The sequence below is a fragment of the Pinus tabuliformis genome, chromosome 1_2 (genome assembly GCF_031772625.1).
Source record: "Pinus tabuliformis cultivar Carrire ecotype Pingquan chromosome 1_2, CPIR1, whole genome shotgun sequence".
Classification (NCBI taxonomy): domain Eukaryota; kingdom Viridiplantae; phylum Streptophyta; class Pinopsida; order Pinales; family Pinaceae; genus Pinus; species Pinus tabuliformis.
In genome coordinates, this window is record NC_142298.1 from 356,817,989 (window position 1) to 356,833,056 (window position 15,068).

Below are 15,068 nucleotides of genomic sequence, written 5' to 3' on the forward strand. Positions count from 1 at the left end.
TAGAAAAGAATTTCATAACAGAATTTTTAAACAATGGCGCAAATTTTGTTTGCACGGAGATGTTATTCATAATCGTATTTATATAGAGAAAAATTACAATGTTCTTGAAACTATATTCACAACTAACAACAAAAGGAAAACGCATAAAAATTGAGGTTATCCTTTACCACATCGGCTTCGGTGAATACTTTATTGAGTTTAGAATTAATGTTTCTATCCGAAATATCAACAATGATAACAGTTGTGCGATTTCTTCTATAGATTCTGATATAAGATTGAGGGAATTTATGCATTTCCTCTAGAATTGAAAAAACTAAAGATCACCTGGTTTTTGTAAGTTCTGACAATGCATGGTATTTGCGCATCATTCTATGCAGTATACTAAAGACGTGCCATATGAAGACTGTCAATAAATAAATATTTCCATAGGTGTGCACATAAGAGAGATTATTCCATAGACTGCAGGAATAATTCTTAGAAAAAAGCAAAAATCAGTTCTAAAGTTCAACATATAAGGAGCATAGTTAATGGGTTGTAAACGATTATAAATTGATGCAGCAAAACCATGGTTTTGCCTTTTTCAATGTGATTTGCATTTTATCCCATTTTCCATGTTGAAATGAACCATATATTTTAGAGAAAATGCACGCCCTATACCGTTCTATCCTTCTTTCATATTAAGAAAGAATGGCCACTGTGCCTCCTATCTTGTCATCCAGAAGAAAGAATGACCACTGTATCTCCTATCTTGTCATCCAGAAGCTCATATCTAGTAAGACGAACTTTCATTTCTCGTGTCCTTGAATCGTTGGGCCAGATAATCGCCATATTTGACAGGAAAATACCTGCCAAGAACAATAATCCCAACCATTCAACCACATACTTTATAGAAGCAAAAAAAAGAAAAAAAAACCCTAGGATATCATTGACAATAACAGGTAAAAAAGAAAAAAGAGAAAAGGAAGATTTGGAAAAGAACAACCATACAAATCAAAAAGATAAATGCAAAAAAAACCTGGAATTAAGACACTTTACAACATACAATGCGATGTTATTTCACTCTCAATAGTGAGAAACTATTCAAAAGCTACTTTGCAACCGATAGAAATAAAACGTTTACATGCTCTTGCCTTTTGGGATATGTAGTACAAGCTTATAACTTTGAAATCTCCCAGGTATTAGATAATCTATTTCTTTCTAAATAATATCATAAAGCTAAATTGGATGCCCACACAAATATGTTATTTTAATGAGCAGATCATATGATCATGACATACTTGGGAGGATTACTCTCTGAATGACAAGTTGGAAGGCACTCCACAAGACATTCAGGACCTGGTTCCAAGAAAAATGCCACCTGTAGACACAACAGCAACAGTGAAATTTTTTAAATGAATATACTCTCCTAAGAAAAATGGATGCCATTTCTTAAACAAGGGAATATTGTAATTCTGCTAGTCCCAGTTCTAAGAGTTATTTAGAGATTTGTCTTCAGGATCCATCACATAAAACTTTTAGACTGTTTACGCGTTTTGAACCAGCTAATGTAGTTCATTTTCAGGATGATTAGATGATGAGAATCTGATCCAATAGGGGAATAAAAAAAAGAAGAATTCCTACAAGCTCAAAGATTAGGTCAAAGGTCAAAGAAAATAGCCATTAGGAAAAAATAAAACAAAAAATAAATGATTAGGTCAAACGGACGAATTAAGAAATAAATAAAATAAAAAATAAATGATTATAATAAATGGCTAGAGTAATAAATTATTATATAACGTTAACCTAAGTCAAATAAATTATAATGTTAATAATATCAAGGGTTAAATATGCAATAATTGAAATAATAATAATATTCAATAAATACATAAGAATCCGAAGACTAAGGAATATAAATTTAGGTTATTAATATTAAGGGATAAATAGTAAAAACCAATAACATGGCTCAATAATATTAATTAAATTACTATAATAAAATATTAATAAAAATAAATAAATATTTAGGGTTAATAATAACTTAAATCAAATGAATGAATTTTTTTTAAAGTTATTTTATATATATATGCGCAAAAGTATTCATGTTATATTAACAATGTAATGTACATAGCATACAATCTAGAGGTCGTAGGGGGTCTAAGTCCATCACCCTTCGGAATGCTCTGCCCCTAAGAGGGGAAACCAGAGATAGTGACACATAAATTCCTCTGCCCTTGAGAGGGGAAACTAGATGCAGTAGCATAGAAAACGGGTTTGAGACTGTTACATAGCATAAAAAGATAATTTTTGTAGTTATAGACTATGTGGCTTAGGGCCACAAATTAACCGCCCTTAAAGAAGGTGCCTTAGTGCCAAAATGAACTGGACTGATGAAAACCATAAAAGACATGAACAACTTAACGAAAATATTAAAAATAAATTATTTTCCTCTGGAAAAATCTGTAATTTTTCATTAGATTGGAAAAATTACATATTGTAGATGCTTTACGCATATGCTGTTTGCCACTATGGACAATGATCATAAGAGAAAAATACATATGATAAGCTATGTGTATCTATCAGCCAGATATACCTCGCAGGGCAATCTGCTATAGTTCGCTGTATATACTGTCAAAACTGTGTCTATACATTTAGCCTTTCTAGGCTCTCATGTTTTTTCTGTACATTTCAAAAAATATCATTTGTGTTGTTCAGATAGATAGCAAAAAACAAAATAAAATGCACCCTGTTCAGTGACCAGGGTCACGCTGATATATTTGATCTATGTATGGCCGGTGATAGTACTGGTATTCATTTGTCCCTTGCAGCTCGGTAATCTCCCACACACCCCTGTTCATCAGCGCGGCCTCCTTGGATAATTTGTCAGCATGGCTGTTATGCTCCCTGTAGATATGAGAGCAAGTGATGTTGTTAAATGCTGCTTTGAAAATAAAAACTTCATTTAGAATGATGCTGAGTGTGTGTATGTGACAATCAGATATGCCATTGAACCAATTTATAATAATTTTTGAATCCCCGAAGATGTTTATGTTGGTGCAATGGTGACTCAGAGAGAAATGTAGTAAGTGGCGCAAAGTTATGAGCTCAGCATAGTTGTTGGTTCCGGCACCCAGGCCCAATTTTACTTTGTAGTAATGATGAGCATTGATGTATAAGATGAAACCTCCACCGCAACCTTGTTGGTTAGCAGCCCCATCAAAGAAGGCCCAAGGTGTATTTGTGTCAATACACGGGGGTGGGTGTGGATGGCGTTCTTTGGGTGGCGGGGGGTCTGGAAGCTCCCTAAATGCTGCAATAATCCCAGCCTCGATCAGAGGCCAGTGAACAGGCCTGTTGTCAAAGATATGGCGATTACGGGCTTTCCAAATATGCCAATTAACGAGAATCGGAAGGTTTAAGCTCTTCGATCCTTTGTGCCTATGCGTCCATTCTTCCCATGCGGAATTCAGGTCTGCTCCTTCCCAATGCCCGTTGTATGTAATTGAATTTGATAGAGAGATCCACAGGTCCAGTATAGCTCTGCAGCGCAGGAAGAGGTGCTCTGTGGATTCTGATGCTCCTTTGCACAGTATGCACCAAGTTGGTCCTTGAAAAGCTCTATGAGAGAGTTGCTCCCCTGTAGGTACCTTGTTCCTCAGCATACACCAGAAAAACAGCTTGGTTCTTGGCGGCGCCGTAAGCTTCCAGATGCTGTTCCACCAAGATGGGATGATATCTGGTTTTTTATGTAAGTTTAGAACAATGTATCCGACCTTTGGGGTGTATATACCATTCTCAGCCTGACTCCATATAAGTTCGTCCGGACCCTCTTTAATTCTGATATGGGATTCAATTAAGGCAGCTCTGAAATCCTGCCATTCCTGATGCCATCTGTGTGGAAGGTCCATCTGATGCGCCGACCTCCATGCCTGATTAAAAACCCCTGAGTTCTGCTGGTCAGCAATATGTGCAAATACTTTGATCTCTCGTGAGTGTAGATATCTGATGAGGTCTTGAGAGAGGATATGCCTACCTCCACTGCCGATCCAAGGATCCAATCCTATTCGAGCCAGGGATCCATCATTGATCCTCCATACCAGGTTGTCTCTGATTAGAGGTAATGAATGTAGCAACGCCTTCCATACAGATGAAATGCCTGATTTTTGCCAGCTAGGGAGCCTGACCCATTCCAACAGGTCTTGGGGCCAGATATATTTTTGATATGATAGTCGGGACCATAGGTTCTGACTAGTCAGCAGGGACCAGCTCATTTTGGCCGCAAGGGCTTGTGCAAATAGTGGAAGATCTTTTAGACCCCATCCCCCCCATCTCTTAGGTAGTGCAATCTTTTGCCAGCCGATCCAGGCGAAGATGCGTTTGTCTTGGTTACCGGCCCAGAGATATCTGTTGCATAATTTCTGAAGGCGAGCTAGAATATGTCTGGGAATCCAAGCAAGAGCCATCCAGAAGACTGGGGTTGCTTCCAGGACTGTTTTGATAAGCACTAACCGACCTGCCCTGGATAGGTATCTGTGACTCCAACAGGTGAGCCTTTTCTCCAATTTTGTGACAAGCCAGACCCAATCTGCTATCCTTTGACACGAGGGCTTTAACCAGTACCCCAAATATTTTAGTCCTCTGTCCATAGGATGGATGCTATAAGGGAAAACCTGATGAGCATACTGAGATTCATGGACAGTGGTGCGGGCAAAAGTAATAGTGGATTTTTGCTGGTTAACAAGCATGCCAGTAGCACTCGAGAAAAGATGAAGTATTCGGGAGAAAGCCAGTGAGTCTCTGATGCTGCCATCCAGCAGGATAAGAACATCGTCCACAAATAACAGATGAGTGAGGTAACAGTCATCAGTGATCTTGAGACCACTGAGGGATCCATCTCTCTTAGCTGTTATGATTAATCTGCTCAACCCTTCCATGACAATGAGGAATAAGAGAGGAGATAGGGGGCAACCCTGTCTGAGACCCCTTTCAGAGTGAAAGAAATGGGAGGCTGATCCATTGATGAGGACACTGAAAGTAGGGGTGGTGACACAAGCCATGATCCAGTTGATGAGAATAAGAGGGAAACCCAGATGAATGAGGAGCATTTTGATATAAAGCCAGCTGACCCGGTCAAAAGCTTTTGACAGATCGATCTTAAGGATGATGCTTTTGAGATGTTTGGACCATATGGAATGCAGGGCTTCTTGGGCAGAACCGATAGCTTCATGGATCTGTCGATCTTCAAGAAAAGCAAATTGCTGGGGGGCAATATGCTTAGATAGGATGGGTCTGAGGCGATTTGCAATAATCTTGGAGATGATCTTGTAGAGGCAATTGCACAAAGATATGGGGCGATAGTCATCAAAGGAGGATGGGGTGTCAGACTTAGGAATGAGGGCAATGAAAGTAGAGTTAATAGCATGATATAGACAACCAGATGATCTGCTCTCCTCCACCACCCTCAGCAGGTCCTGTCCCAATAGATCATAGAAAGCTAGATAGAATTCAATTGTCCAACCATCCGGGCCTGGGCTTTTATCTTTCTTGAACCACTTTAATGTGCTTTCCAATTCCCCTGTGGTGACAGGAGCCGTGAGATCATCAGTATCCTCCCCATTTACATATCTGGGAAAATGATTTGCCACATTTATGATCTCAGCCAGATTTGTGCCTGGTGGACTCCTGTAAATGCTCCTGAAGTGAGATGTACCGAGCTGGGAGAGCTTGTTGAAAGAGTCCGCATGTCCTCCCTCTGGAAGAGGGAGATTCCAAATAGTATTTGTGACTTTCCTTCCCTTTGCATAATTTTGAAAGAATTTTGAGTTTTCATCGCCAGCTTTTAACCAAATGGCTCTGCTTCTCAGTCTTTGAGATTCCTCCCTTAATTTGAGAATATGAGCCTTTTGGTTTTCCAGCTCGATCAAACGTGCCTTTTCTTCTCCTGAGATGAAACCCAAATTCCGATCATCCAGAAGGGAGCATAGCTCAGCTTCAATGAGGTTGAGCTGAGCGTTTTCCCTGCTATGCTTATCCTTTGCCCAATTGATAGCCAGATGCTTCAGCATGGTGAGGTTTTTACAAAAACCTTTTGCCAGGGATGCCTCTCTATCGATGGGGTTTGCAACCCAGAAGTCAGTAACCAATTTTATGAAGCCCGGGTCCTGCAACCATGTATGGTTGAATTTGAAAGGGGCTTTCGGCTTCTGGAGAGGGCCAAGGATTTCCAGATAAATAGGGGAGTGGTCAGATATACCCCCCGAACCGACCCATTGCTTGTAATGATGAAGATGTTGTAAAAGCGGGCCCTTCAGCAAGAATCTGTCAAGTCTGCGGGCTAATGCCGTTGTACCCACTCTCCTGTTCCTCCAAGTGGGCAGAGGCTTTTGCATGGGGACGTCCATAAAATTGGTCTGTTCCAAGATGTTTGTCATGAACTCAGTAATGGCATCAACCTGAGCCGAAGATCCCCAGGATTCACTGAAGCCCAATGAAAAATTTAAATCCCCACCCAAAATGGTGTGGTCAGGGGTCAATAAAGAGAGGTTTAAGAGGTGAGACCAAAACGTTTCCCTCTGGTGGCAAGGGCCATATACATTCACAATTCGGAGGGTTTTGCCGAGTTCAGCAGAGAAAACATCGATACCCATGAATCCAGTTCCTCCCCAGGATGCATCAACCCTGATAGTTCTAGGGTTGTATCCGATAGCCAATCCCCCTGATCTCCCAACAGCATCAAGAGCCAAAAACTTCCATCTCGGGGCCAGAGCTTGCAGAGAGTGTGTGATATTCTCGGCCAGACCTAGAGTCTCTTGAAGCAAAATAATATCAGACGGCTCAACCTCAAAGAGTCTCCGAAGGGCTAGTTTCTTGGGGGCACTAGCCATGCCCCTGCAGTTAAAGGATAAACATTTCATGGGGGAACGCTTCTCGGGGTAAAATTTGCTCTAAGGACCCCATCAAGAGTGGATTGTCGACCGGAGGCGACCTCCGCCCCAGCCCGCAGAATAGCTTTGGATAGTTCAGTCTTTCTACCTCTGGTGGTCATAGGTCCCGGGCCCGGAGAAGCTAACCCTAACCCGACCTGATGGCTTGGCGTATCCATGGAGTGGGAACGAGGGCGAAGAAAATATGGGTGGGAGGTAGATTTCCCAGAGGAAGACGGCGAGGTGGAGGTAGATGAGTGAGGAAAAGAAGATGGAACAACAGTGACGATGGGGGGGGGGTCGACATGTTGCAATGAGCCATAGTGATCTGTGCAGTAGATACAACCATAGATGAAGAGCTATCAAGAATAATGGAGGAAGGGATAAGAGAGATACCCGAGGCATGTGCGGCTTCTGCTGCAGCACGAGCCCTGGTCATCGGCGGAGAGAAAGAGCCGAGTCCCATCGTCCCGAATTTTTGTGGAGTAGCTTGAGCGGCAGGTGAAGACCCCGGAGGTGGACGAGAGATGACCGGAGAAGCTCCTCTTGATGGAATGGGAGTGGCCTTGGGGGAGTCCTCTGGTTTTTTGTTGAGCGGGCAATCTTTGTAGAGGTGTCCCACCTGATGACACCGTCTGCATCGAAACGGGACGCCTTCATAATCCAGAATCTGAGTCCTGCTGTATTTCCCCCACTGTAATGTAATCTTTTCCTCCAGTCCTTCACGGGTGTCCAAGTGTACCAGCACACGAGCAAGGGTTCGATTCTTCGATTCCACAAAGGTGCGATCGTGATCTAGGTAGGTGCCAAGAGCATTTCCAATCCTTATGAGTACATCCTCACTCCAGTACTGCAGTGGTAGCCCTGGCAGTCGAACCCACAGGGGTCCTGCCCCAATTTGTTCGCGCTCCGGGTCGAAAAGGGGGCTCCACCTCTTGAGGAGAACTGGAGCCATCTCAATATGCCAGTACTTTGCCAGTACCAGATCCGTGTAAACTTCCTTTGCAAAATGGAGGGAGAACCATCCACGGGGAAGGACATGAACATCCGGTAATTCTTTAAGTAGGGCACCCCAAATTTCCTTTACCCATTGCGTCAGCCTGTTAGCAGAGTATGCACGACCTCGCACATGTCCGACCAGCACCGTGCATGCCATGACCGCAGCTTCCCCTATGGCCGAGGTCTCGCCAAACCTGATGGTGATATCCTTAGCAGTCGCCTTAATGCACCTTGTTTTCCTCTTCTTGGTACGGGGGGCCGAAGGGTGATCAACAAAGGGGTTTTGGACACCCTCAGGAGAGATGTTCTTAGCAGGTTTAACGTTTACCGCCGGGGTTTCGAAGCATCCGGAAGGCCGTAGCCCAGGCACAGGGGGAATATATGATCCAACCGCGGGAATATCAACCGGGGGCGTCGGGAGAACAGTGGAGAGGGGCGGATGAGGATCGAACGAGAGCGAGTGAGGCGTGTAGGTAGATAGAATGTGCAGAGTACCCGGAGATAGGGGAGGAGCTTCAAGACCCGGCGAGTCCACAGGAGGCGGCTCAGAGGAAGAGGGGGCAGAGTTATATCCGGGCAAAGTGACCACGGGCGTAACGGCTTGCGAGGTAAGGTCCGAAATCGGAAATGGATCAGAAACCGACATAGTGAAATTAGGGTTACCGAAGATTACTTGATCCGGAAAAGGGTCCGCGGTGTAGTCCACGAGTTCTGTCTCCATATTCCCCTCCATAACAGCCAGCGGTCAGACTCGGATGGCGACGGGTGTGGTTAACGGCGAAACGGCACCGGCGAGGCAGTGAAAACGGATACAGTACATGCGACGGCCTGCAAGATTATGCAGAAAAAAACCCTAAACATTTACCCTAAACCGACGCGCTCCATCTCTCCTCCCCTTCTAAAAATAAATTATTATTATAAATCAATAAATCAATATTTAGTGTAAATAAAATCCAAAGGAAAAGAATATAAAAATTATAGAAATTAATATTAAGAGTTAAAAGTTGAATATTAAATATTAAATTATATTATTAATAAATAAATAAATAATAAAAATATTTGTATTAAATCTCAACCAAAAATTCAAATAGTATATATATATATATATATAACAAAAATAGAGATTAATAATACTAAAATGAACTATTTAATATATACAACTATATATATAATATATAATATTAATATATTATTACTATTAATAAATCAAGAAAATTAAAAATAAATAATAATAACCCTAAAAAAAATCAAAAGCAGAAAAGGAGGGAGAAGGCAGGATTCAAGAGGAAGAAAAACCATAAGAAAGGGCAGGAATCCAGTTCATATTGATCTTCCAACCATAATCTCTGTTGAAATTGCCAAACTGTTTTTCAATTTTAATGGCTTCTCTGAACTTCCTGTGATGATAATGATTTATCTTAGTTAGGATCTTGAAGTCTTCAATGCAAATATAGTGTTTGGTTTTCTTAGCATGCTTTGCAAGAACATAGGAACGCAATCTACGATGTTTAATGTCAACTATATGCTCTTGAATCATTTGCTTAACAAATCGACCTATTTCACCAACAAAGAGCACAACATCAACACGAAATTAAGTAGACACCTTTCATGTTAGAAGGGTCAACAAGATTCTTGACTGACCTAAGCATACCCCGAATGGTATTTAATAGTTTGAAGGAGGCAAAAACTTGATTTTTTCTTAAAATACAAGAAATCCTATCAATGGTTCCCTAAATATAGGGAAGCTAAACCTTGGGGATATGATCTATAAGGTCCCCTTTTGGTCTAAGACCTTGGATGTCTTTATGGAAAGCCTTGATGCCCTCACATTTCTTATAACTATTTTTCACGAAAACATCCAATAGGTGGGTTTTCTCCTCCTTAAGGCGACTCTCATTGGATCCAACCTAATAACTTTAATTTCATTAAAAAACAAATATGAGTCTTTAACGAAGGAGTTGGTGAGGCCCACCAATGGCTTCAACTTTTGGGCTAAGAGCTTGGCAAGAAGATAAGTGGGTCCACCAATGGTATTAACAATGGGTTTGAAAGGGGCACCCTCTTTATGAATCTTAAGAGGCCATAGATTCTAGGGGTGAGGGGATTAGTTTCTATTAGCTCTTTACTACTATCATATACTTCCAATTCTTAAAAAACAATGTAGAATCTAAACCAAGTCATGAAATAAGGGCATATAGCATTTAACAATACATTTACAGTGACATTGTGAACAACTTTCAACCTCAAGTATAGAGGATAATTTGCTGCATGTATACCTTGATGTGAAATATGTTGGACATATCAGTGTAATCTGTACACTTGGCTATCATCAATGCACTTGTGATCCGATTTTATTATATTACTTGGTCATGGCTAAAGTTGATCTAGTCAACTTGAATAGTGGGCTCATACCCCTCCTTGGGGAAAGCAACCTACTTACTTTAGTGGCATAAATACATTACTCAAGCTTCATTTACATCATGATTTTTGGTCACTGACCTTATTAGCTGTCTTAGTAAAGGGTTGAAGACTATACGTGCCCATATTTAGTGTTAGTGCATTCTTGTTTGTTTTCTATGCTACTAATTCAACTAATAGTTAAGATCAATGTCTAAGATCGGTGCTAGCCAAATGGAAACTCAAGAGGGAAGCCAATTTCACCGCACTACCCTCTTCTCACTTTAGGCCGACCCTCCTTTGACACAAGGGAGGTATCCCTTATTAGGATTACCAAAACTAGGCAATGGGGGTTCAAGGTGAAATGAAGAGTTAGCTCTAGCAAAACACAAGTTTTGGCATAGTAAAATTCCCTTGATGGTGATCTAAACTTTTCGTAAGGTTGGATGATGTCTTTTGATGTAATAATACCTTGGTGGGGACACAGCTTAGGCTGAGATTTATGTTTTGTTGTTATCATGGTGGGATTTTGTTGGGTAGAAAATCTTTTATTTACATGGTACAACACTTTATTATAGTGCAACCCTCATTGGCACTAATGTTCATGATGATTTAACCAGTTTGTGGTTATTGGATGGAGATTATGGTTTTGTTTCAATATTAACCTTTGTGCATACATGTTGAGGTTGATTTAGTTGTTCAATGGTTAAATTAATCTAATTTATCCATATTAAAGTTAATAGTTTGTGCACCCTACTTCATTGTCTTCCTTTTCACACTTGAAGGGATTGGTTGAGTGCAACTTTCTAGTGGTGCATCCCCTTCTTGGGAACACTGTTCCAGGAATGCATTATTTTATTTGTTTCCTGGAGAAGTTGACACACTTCTCTAAGGCACACTCTCTCGGGTTGGTTGGGAATTTTTATGACCTTGCAAATGGAGGAATATTTTATTGGTTTATTAACGAGGCCTAATAATGTTTGGCACATTCTCCCAAGGTGTACAAGGAAATATTATACTACTTGTTGTGCAGTTGCAATAGTTATATTGCACATTCTTAGGGTACACCTCTCAAAGGTGCTTTCTCATCTTAATTGTGTGTATATTTCAGCTACACTAGGCATACTTTGACTTTCTTGGAGAGCACACTCACCTCTTTGACTTGACATGCACACTATTTATTTGAGCTGGTTGTGGAGGACATGTATTGGGGGGCATGTGACATATTTCAAATTTTATTCCATCCCTATATCTTCCACTTCATATTGAAATTTGGTGAAGAAAAATATGTCTCCATCTTGCAAGGCATGGAGCAAGTTGCTTGGTCTTTTAGACATTCATGCATTCCAAGATATCCATGAGTGCCATTATCATGGAAAAAGCATGCTCCAAGGTTGTATGCAATTCATAATGATTTTCATCATTTCATTGCACCTTTCATGGAGTTTTCGAAAAAAAATATTCCCATCCATGAAGATGTGATTATGAAAATGTTTGCTCTTTCCATGAAAAGGGATGTAAGGGAATGCTAGTGTACAAAGGAAATACCCTCATTTTATTGTCTCCCTATTTTTCAAGGATTTTGGATTGATGTATAGGATCGAATGGAATGATTAAAATATGCATTGTTTTGGGTTGAAATTTATAAAGAAAAAAAAGAAAGTTGGATGATATGATGCTTGCATATGAGAGGGACCCTTCAAAGCCTTTATTTGATAAAAAGGAAGCATGAATGACTTTGATTGCACATGCTAAAGGAAAATATGGTCAATCATAATTTGAGAACAAATTGCATGAGGTTATTGAAGATCATTAGGGGAATTTTGAGGTTTAAAATGGGCGTCCTAAGAAAAATGTACAGCCAAAATGAACTTTATAAGAACCAATAGGATTCAAGATGATGATGTCAACCATGGGGGATGATTCACCATTTTTGGAGTAAAAAAGTAAAAAGATTAAAAAATAATAAAATAATAAAACTACTTTTTCAACTCATATTTTCAACTTATCTCCTTAAGGTTTACTCAAATTTTGAGCGGGAGTACTAGTTGGATGCAAAATTTAGTTCCTCATCCAAGGAGTACCCATGTTGCATACTTTCGATGGACCTTGCTACACCAAAAATGAAAAATACATGAAAAAACGTGATGGCAATCACGTTTTTCATGTATTTCTACTTTTTCATATAGTAGGGTCCATCAAAAGTATGCAACATGGGTACAACTTGGATGAATAATGGAATTTTGCATCCAACAAGTGTTTTTGCTCGAAATTTGAGTAAATCCATAGGGAGATAAGTTGAAAAAATAGTTTTTTATTTTTCCCCTCTAAAATTTGATGATCTTGCTGGTGTTGGGAGTCTTACCTAGAAAGTTGAATAGTTGAATTTAGACCTATTAGTCTTACTTGGAAAAAACAAGTATGAATATGTGAAAGTCCTTATTCCCTCATTATTCCCATAATATAGTCTGACCTTATTATTTCCACTATTATTTTATAATTTCCTTAGGAGGCCCATTTTAGACCTCAAAATTCCCCTAATGTTTATTGCATTTCTACAAGGGGATGAGGGAAGCCAAGAGAATGATACTAATAATGCAAATTTTGACTCTATTGGATAGCTATATATGTTGGAGAATACTGTGTTGAATTTGGTAGCTATGGTCAGTCTTCATAATTTACATTTTAGCCCCTAAAGTGAATAATGAAAATGTAATACATGTTCTTCATGTCGGTATCAAAAGAGAATTTCGAATTTTTAGCTCCAAACCTGTCAAGTTGGCCCTCCTTCAAGTCAAGTCGGCCCAGTGAAGAGACACCAATTCAGATAGGCATAACACTATATATAAAGAATTCGATCTCCTCCACAAGACAACATTCAACTCTCACACAAGAGGCCATATTTTGGGCATCCAGGGGAAGAAGAAGATGGACGAAGAGGGACAAGAAGGACGAATTCAGCTCAACCATATCTCTCTCTCTACTTGGCACATGTGATTTTATGGGCATATTCTAGGTAGTAGGGACGAAATTATGGGTAGGATATTCTGGGCAGCAGCGTAGAGTTTCTGGGAATATTTTGGGAGGCTAGATTTAACACGAATTTCATCCTAAGTAGATCAGAGAGGGCCGAGTTTGTTGGTTGGAAAGTTGACTTGACAAGAGGGTTGTTTGACTAAGTTTGATCATAGCATTGTTGGTCATCTTGACTAGAAGAATTAGGTGTATCTCTTGTTGAACTGAAGAATTTCTCCAAGGAAAAGGTTGTTGGGCTTTTCTCCCAAATGGGTTTTCCCGGGGTAAATCTTGTGTTCTCTTTGTGCGTTGTGATTTCTACTGTCCTTATGCATTTATGGTTGAATTTATGAAGTGTAACTGCTTAATGATAAACTGGAAGTACTAAAAGAATATCTACATCATTAGAAGTAATTATTAGTATTTCAGAAATTTGTGCTTGTATCTATTGCACTTGAAAAATCAACATATTGAAGATTTTTCTTGAAGTATTTTTCAACCATGTGTGTCAACGGATATTGCAGATTTTTTGAAGAAGTATTGATAACATCAACATCAGCAAAAAAACGATGAGGATCTAAAACATATTCTTAGAAAAATCGGAAAAAAAACTAGTGAAAATTGGCAAACCACAAAAAAAATTAGAAAATACAAAATATATTCATTTTTTTCAAAATTTTAAACATATAAAGCAACAACAACGTCAAATAAACACATTGGGAAATAATATCGAGAAAGAACTAATATATATGATGTAGTGGACAACGAATAAAAATGATACATCAAAGTCGATATTTGTTAAGTTATGGTATGTTCTATGCTTAGTGCAATTTACTTCAATTTCTTCTTATTAGCCCAATGTCAATTTCACTGTTTAGCAATCACATTAACATAAAGTAAAATGCTGATAGAACATAAATAAATCGACAGAAGACAAGCCAAGACAAGAGACACCAGATGTGGCGGCTAGCTAGGGACAAACCCCAATGTGGGGAAACCCTTTGATCAATTCTTCTATAATCTTCAATAATTCAACAGAGAGAGAGAGATAGTACAATATCACAAGTCTGATATTTTATATCAGCAATAATAAATCAGCAACCAGCAAAGTCAAAGCTAGTCAAACAGCCCCGGATTGACCTCTAGTCAACCTTGAAGAACTCGGTCTTCAACAACAAACTTCAGCAGCCCAAAACAGCCCTCAGTCAACAGTCAAAACAGCAGTCGAAACTCAGCAGCCTGCGGTCAGCCCTAACCCGCCAACACTGGTTAACAAATCGGTCAACGCTGGTCAACGCAACACCCAAACAACATGTGTAGGTCAATGCTTGGTCAACACAATCTTTAACAGCCCTGCACTTGGTCAATGCAGCCCTAGAAAAGTTAACTCTACCTTAGAATCAGTCAACACTGCCCTAAAACAGAAAATTTGTCCTTCCTCTTGCACATGCGAGAGAATCTGCTCCTATGCTAGCCCAATGAGACGAAGAGAGAGAAGATGAGTGTTGAGTGATGTGAAATAATGTCATAAGGTATCTTCCTTTTATATGAATCGTTGAGGTTAAGTTGGGGGTGTGGCACACACTTTATCTTGAGGTCAAGTATATACAAATAAATTCATATCTCCATAAATACATGTCGGAATCAGACGATTGTTAGATCAATCCTACACTTCTCGATGAGTGGAATCCAAGAAAAATATCAGCTGCCATAAATAAGATGACCCACTTGGAGTTTGGCCCTAGTTGCCAATTAACACTC

The 15,068-nt window shown here is 39.7% G+C and overlaps 1 protein-coding gene across 4 annotated transcripts in view; it reads right to left on the reverse strand.

Annotated features, from left to right (window-relative positions):
• Positions 1 to 225: 225 nt before the first annotated feature.
• LOC149205841 (kihadalactone A synthase LFS-like) overlaps positions 226 to 15,068 on the reverse strand; it is a 406,192-nt gene continuing 391,349 nt past the window's right edge. For 2 of the 4 annotated variants that reach the window (XM_089395180.1, XM_089395181.1), the window contains 2 exons: positions 1,278 to 1,357; positions 226 to 845 (listed from right to left, as the gene is read on the reverse strand). In XM_089395180.1, coding sequence (XP_089251306.1) covers positions 712 to 845; positions 1,278 to 1,357 — 214 coding nt within the window. In that variant the 3' untranslated portion in view covers positions 226 to 711. The remainder of the gene's footprint in view (positions 846 to 1,277; positions 1,358 to 15,068) is intronic. The other 2 variants (XR_016252495.1, XM_089395182.1) reach the window with 2 other exon arrangements.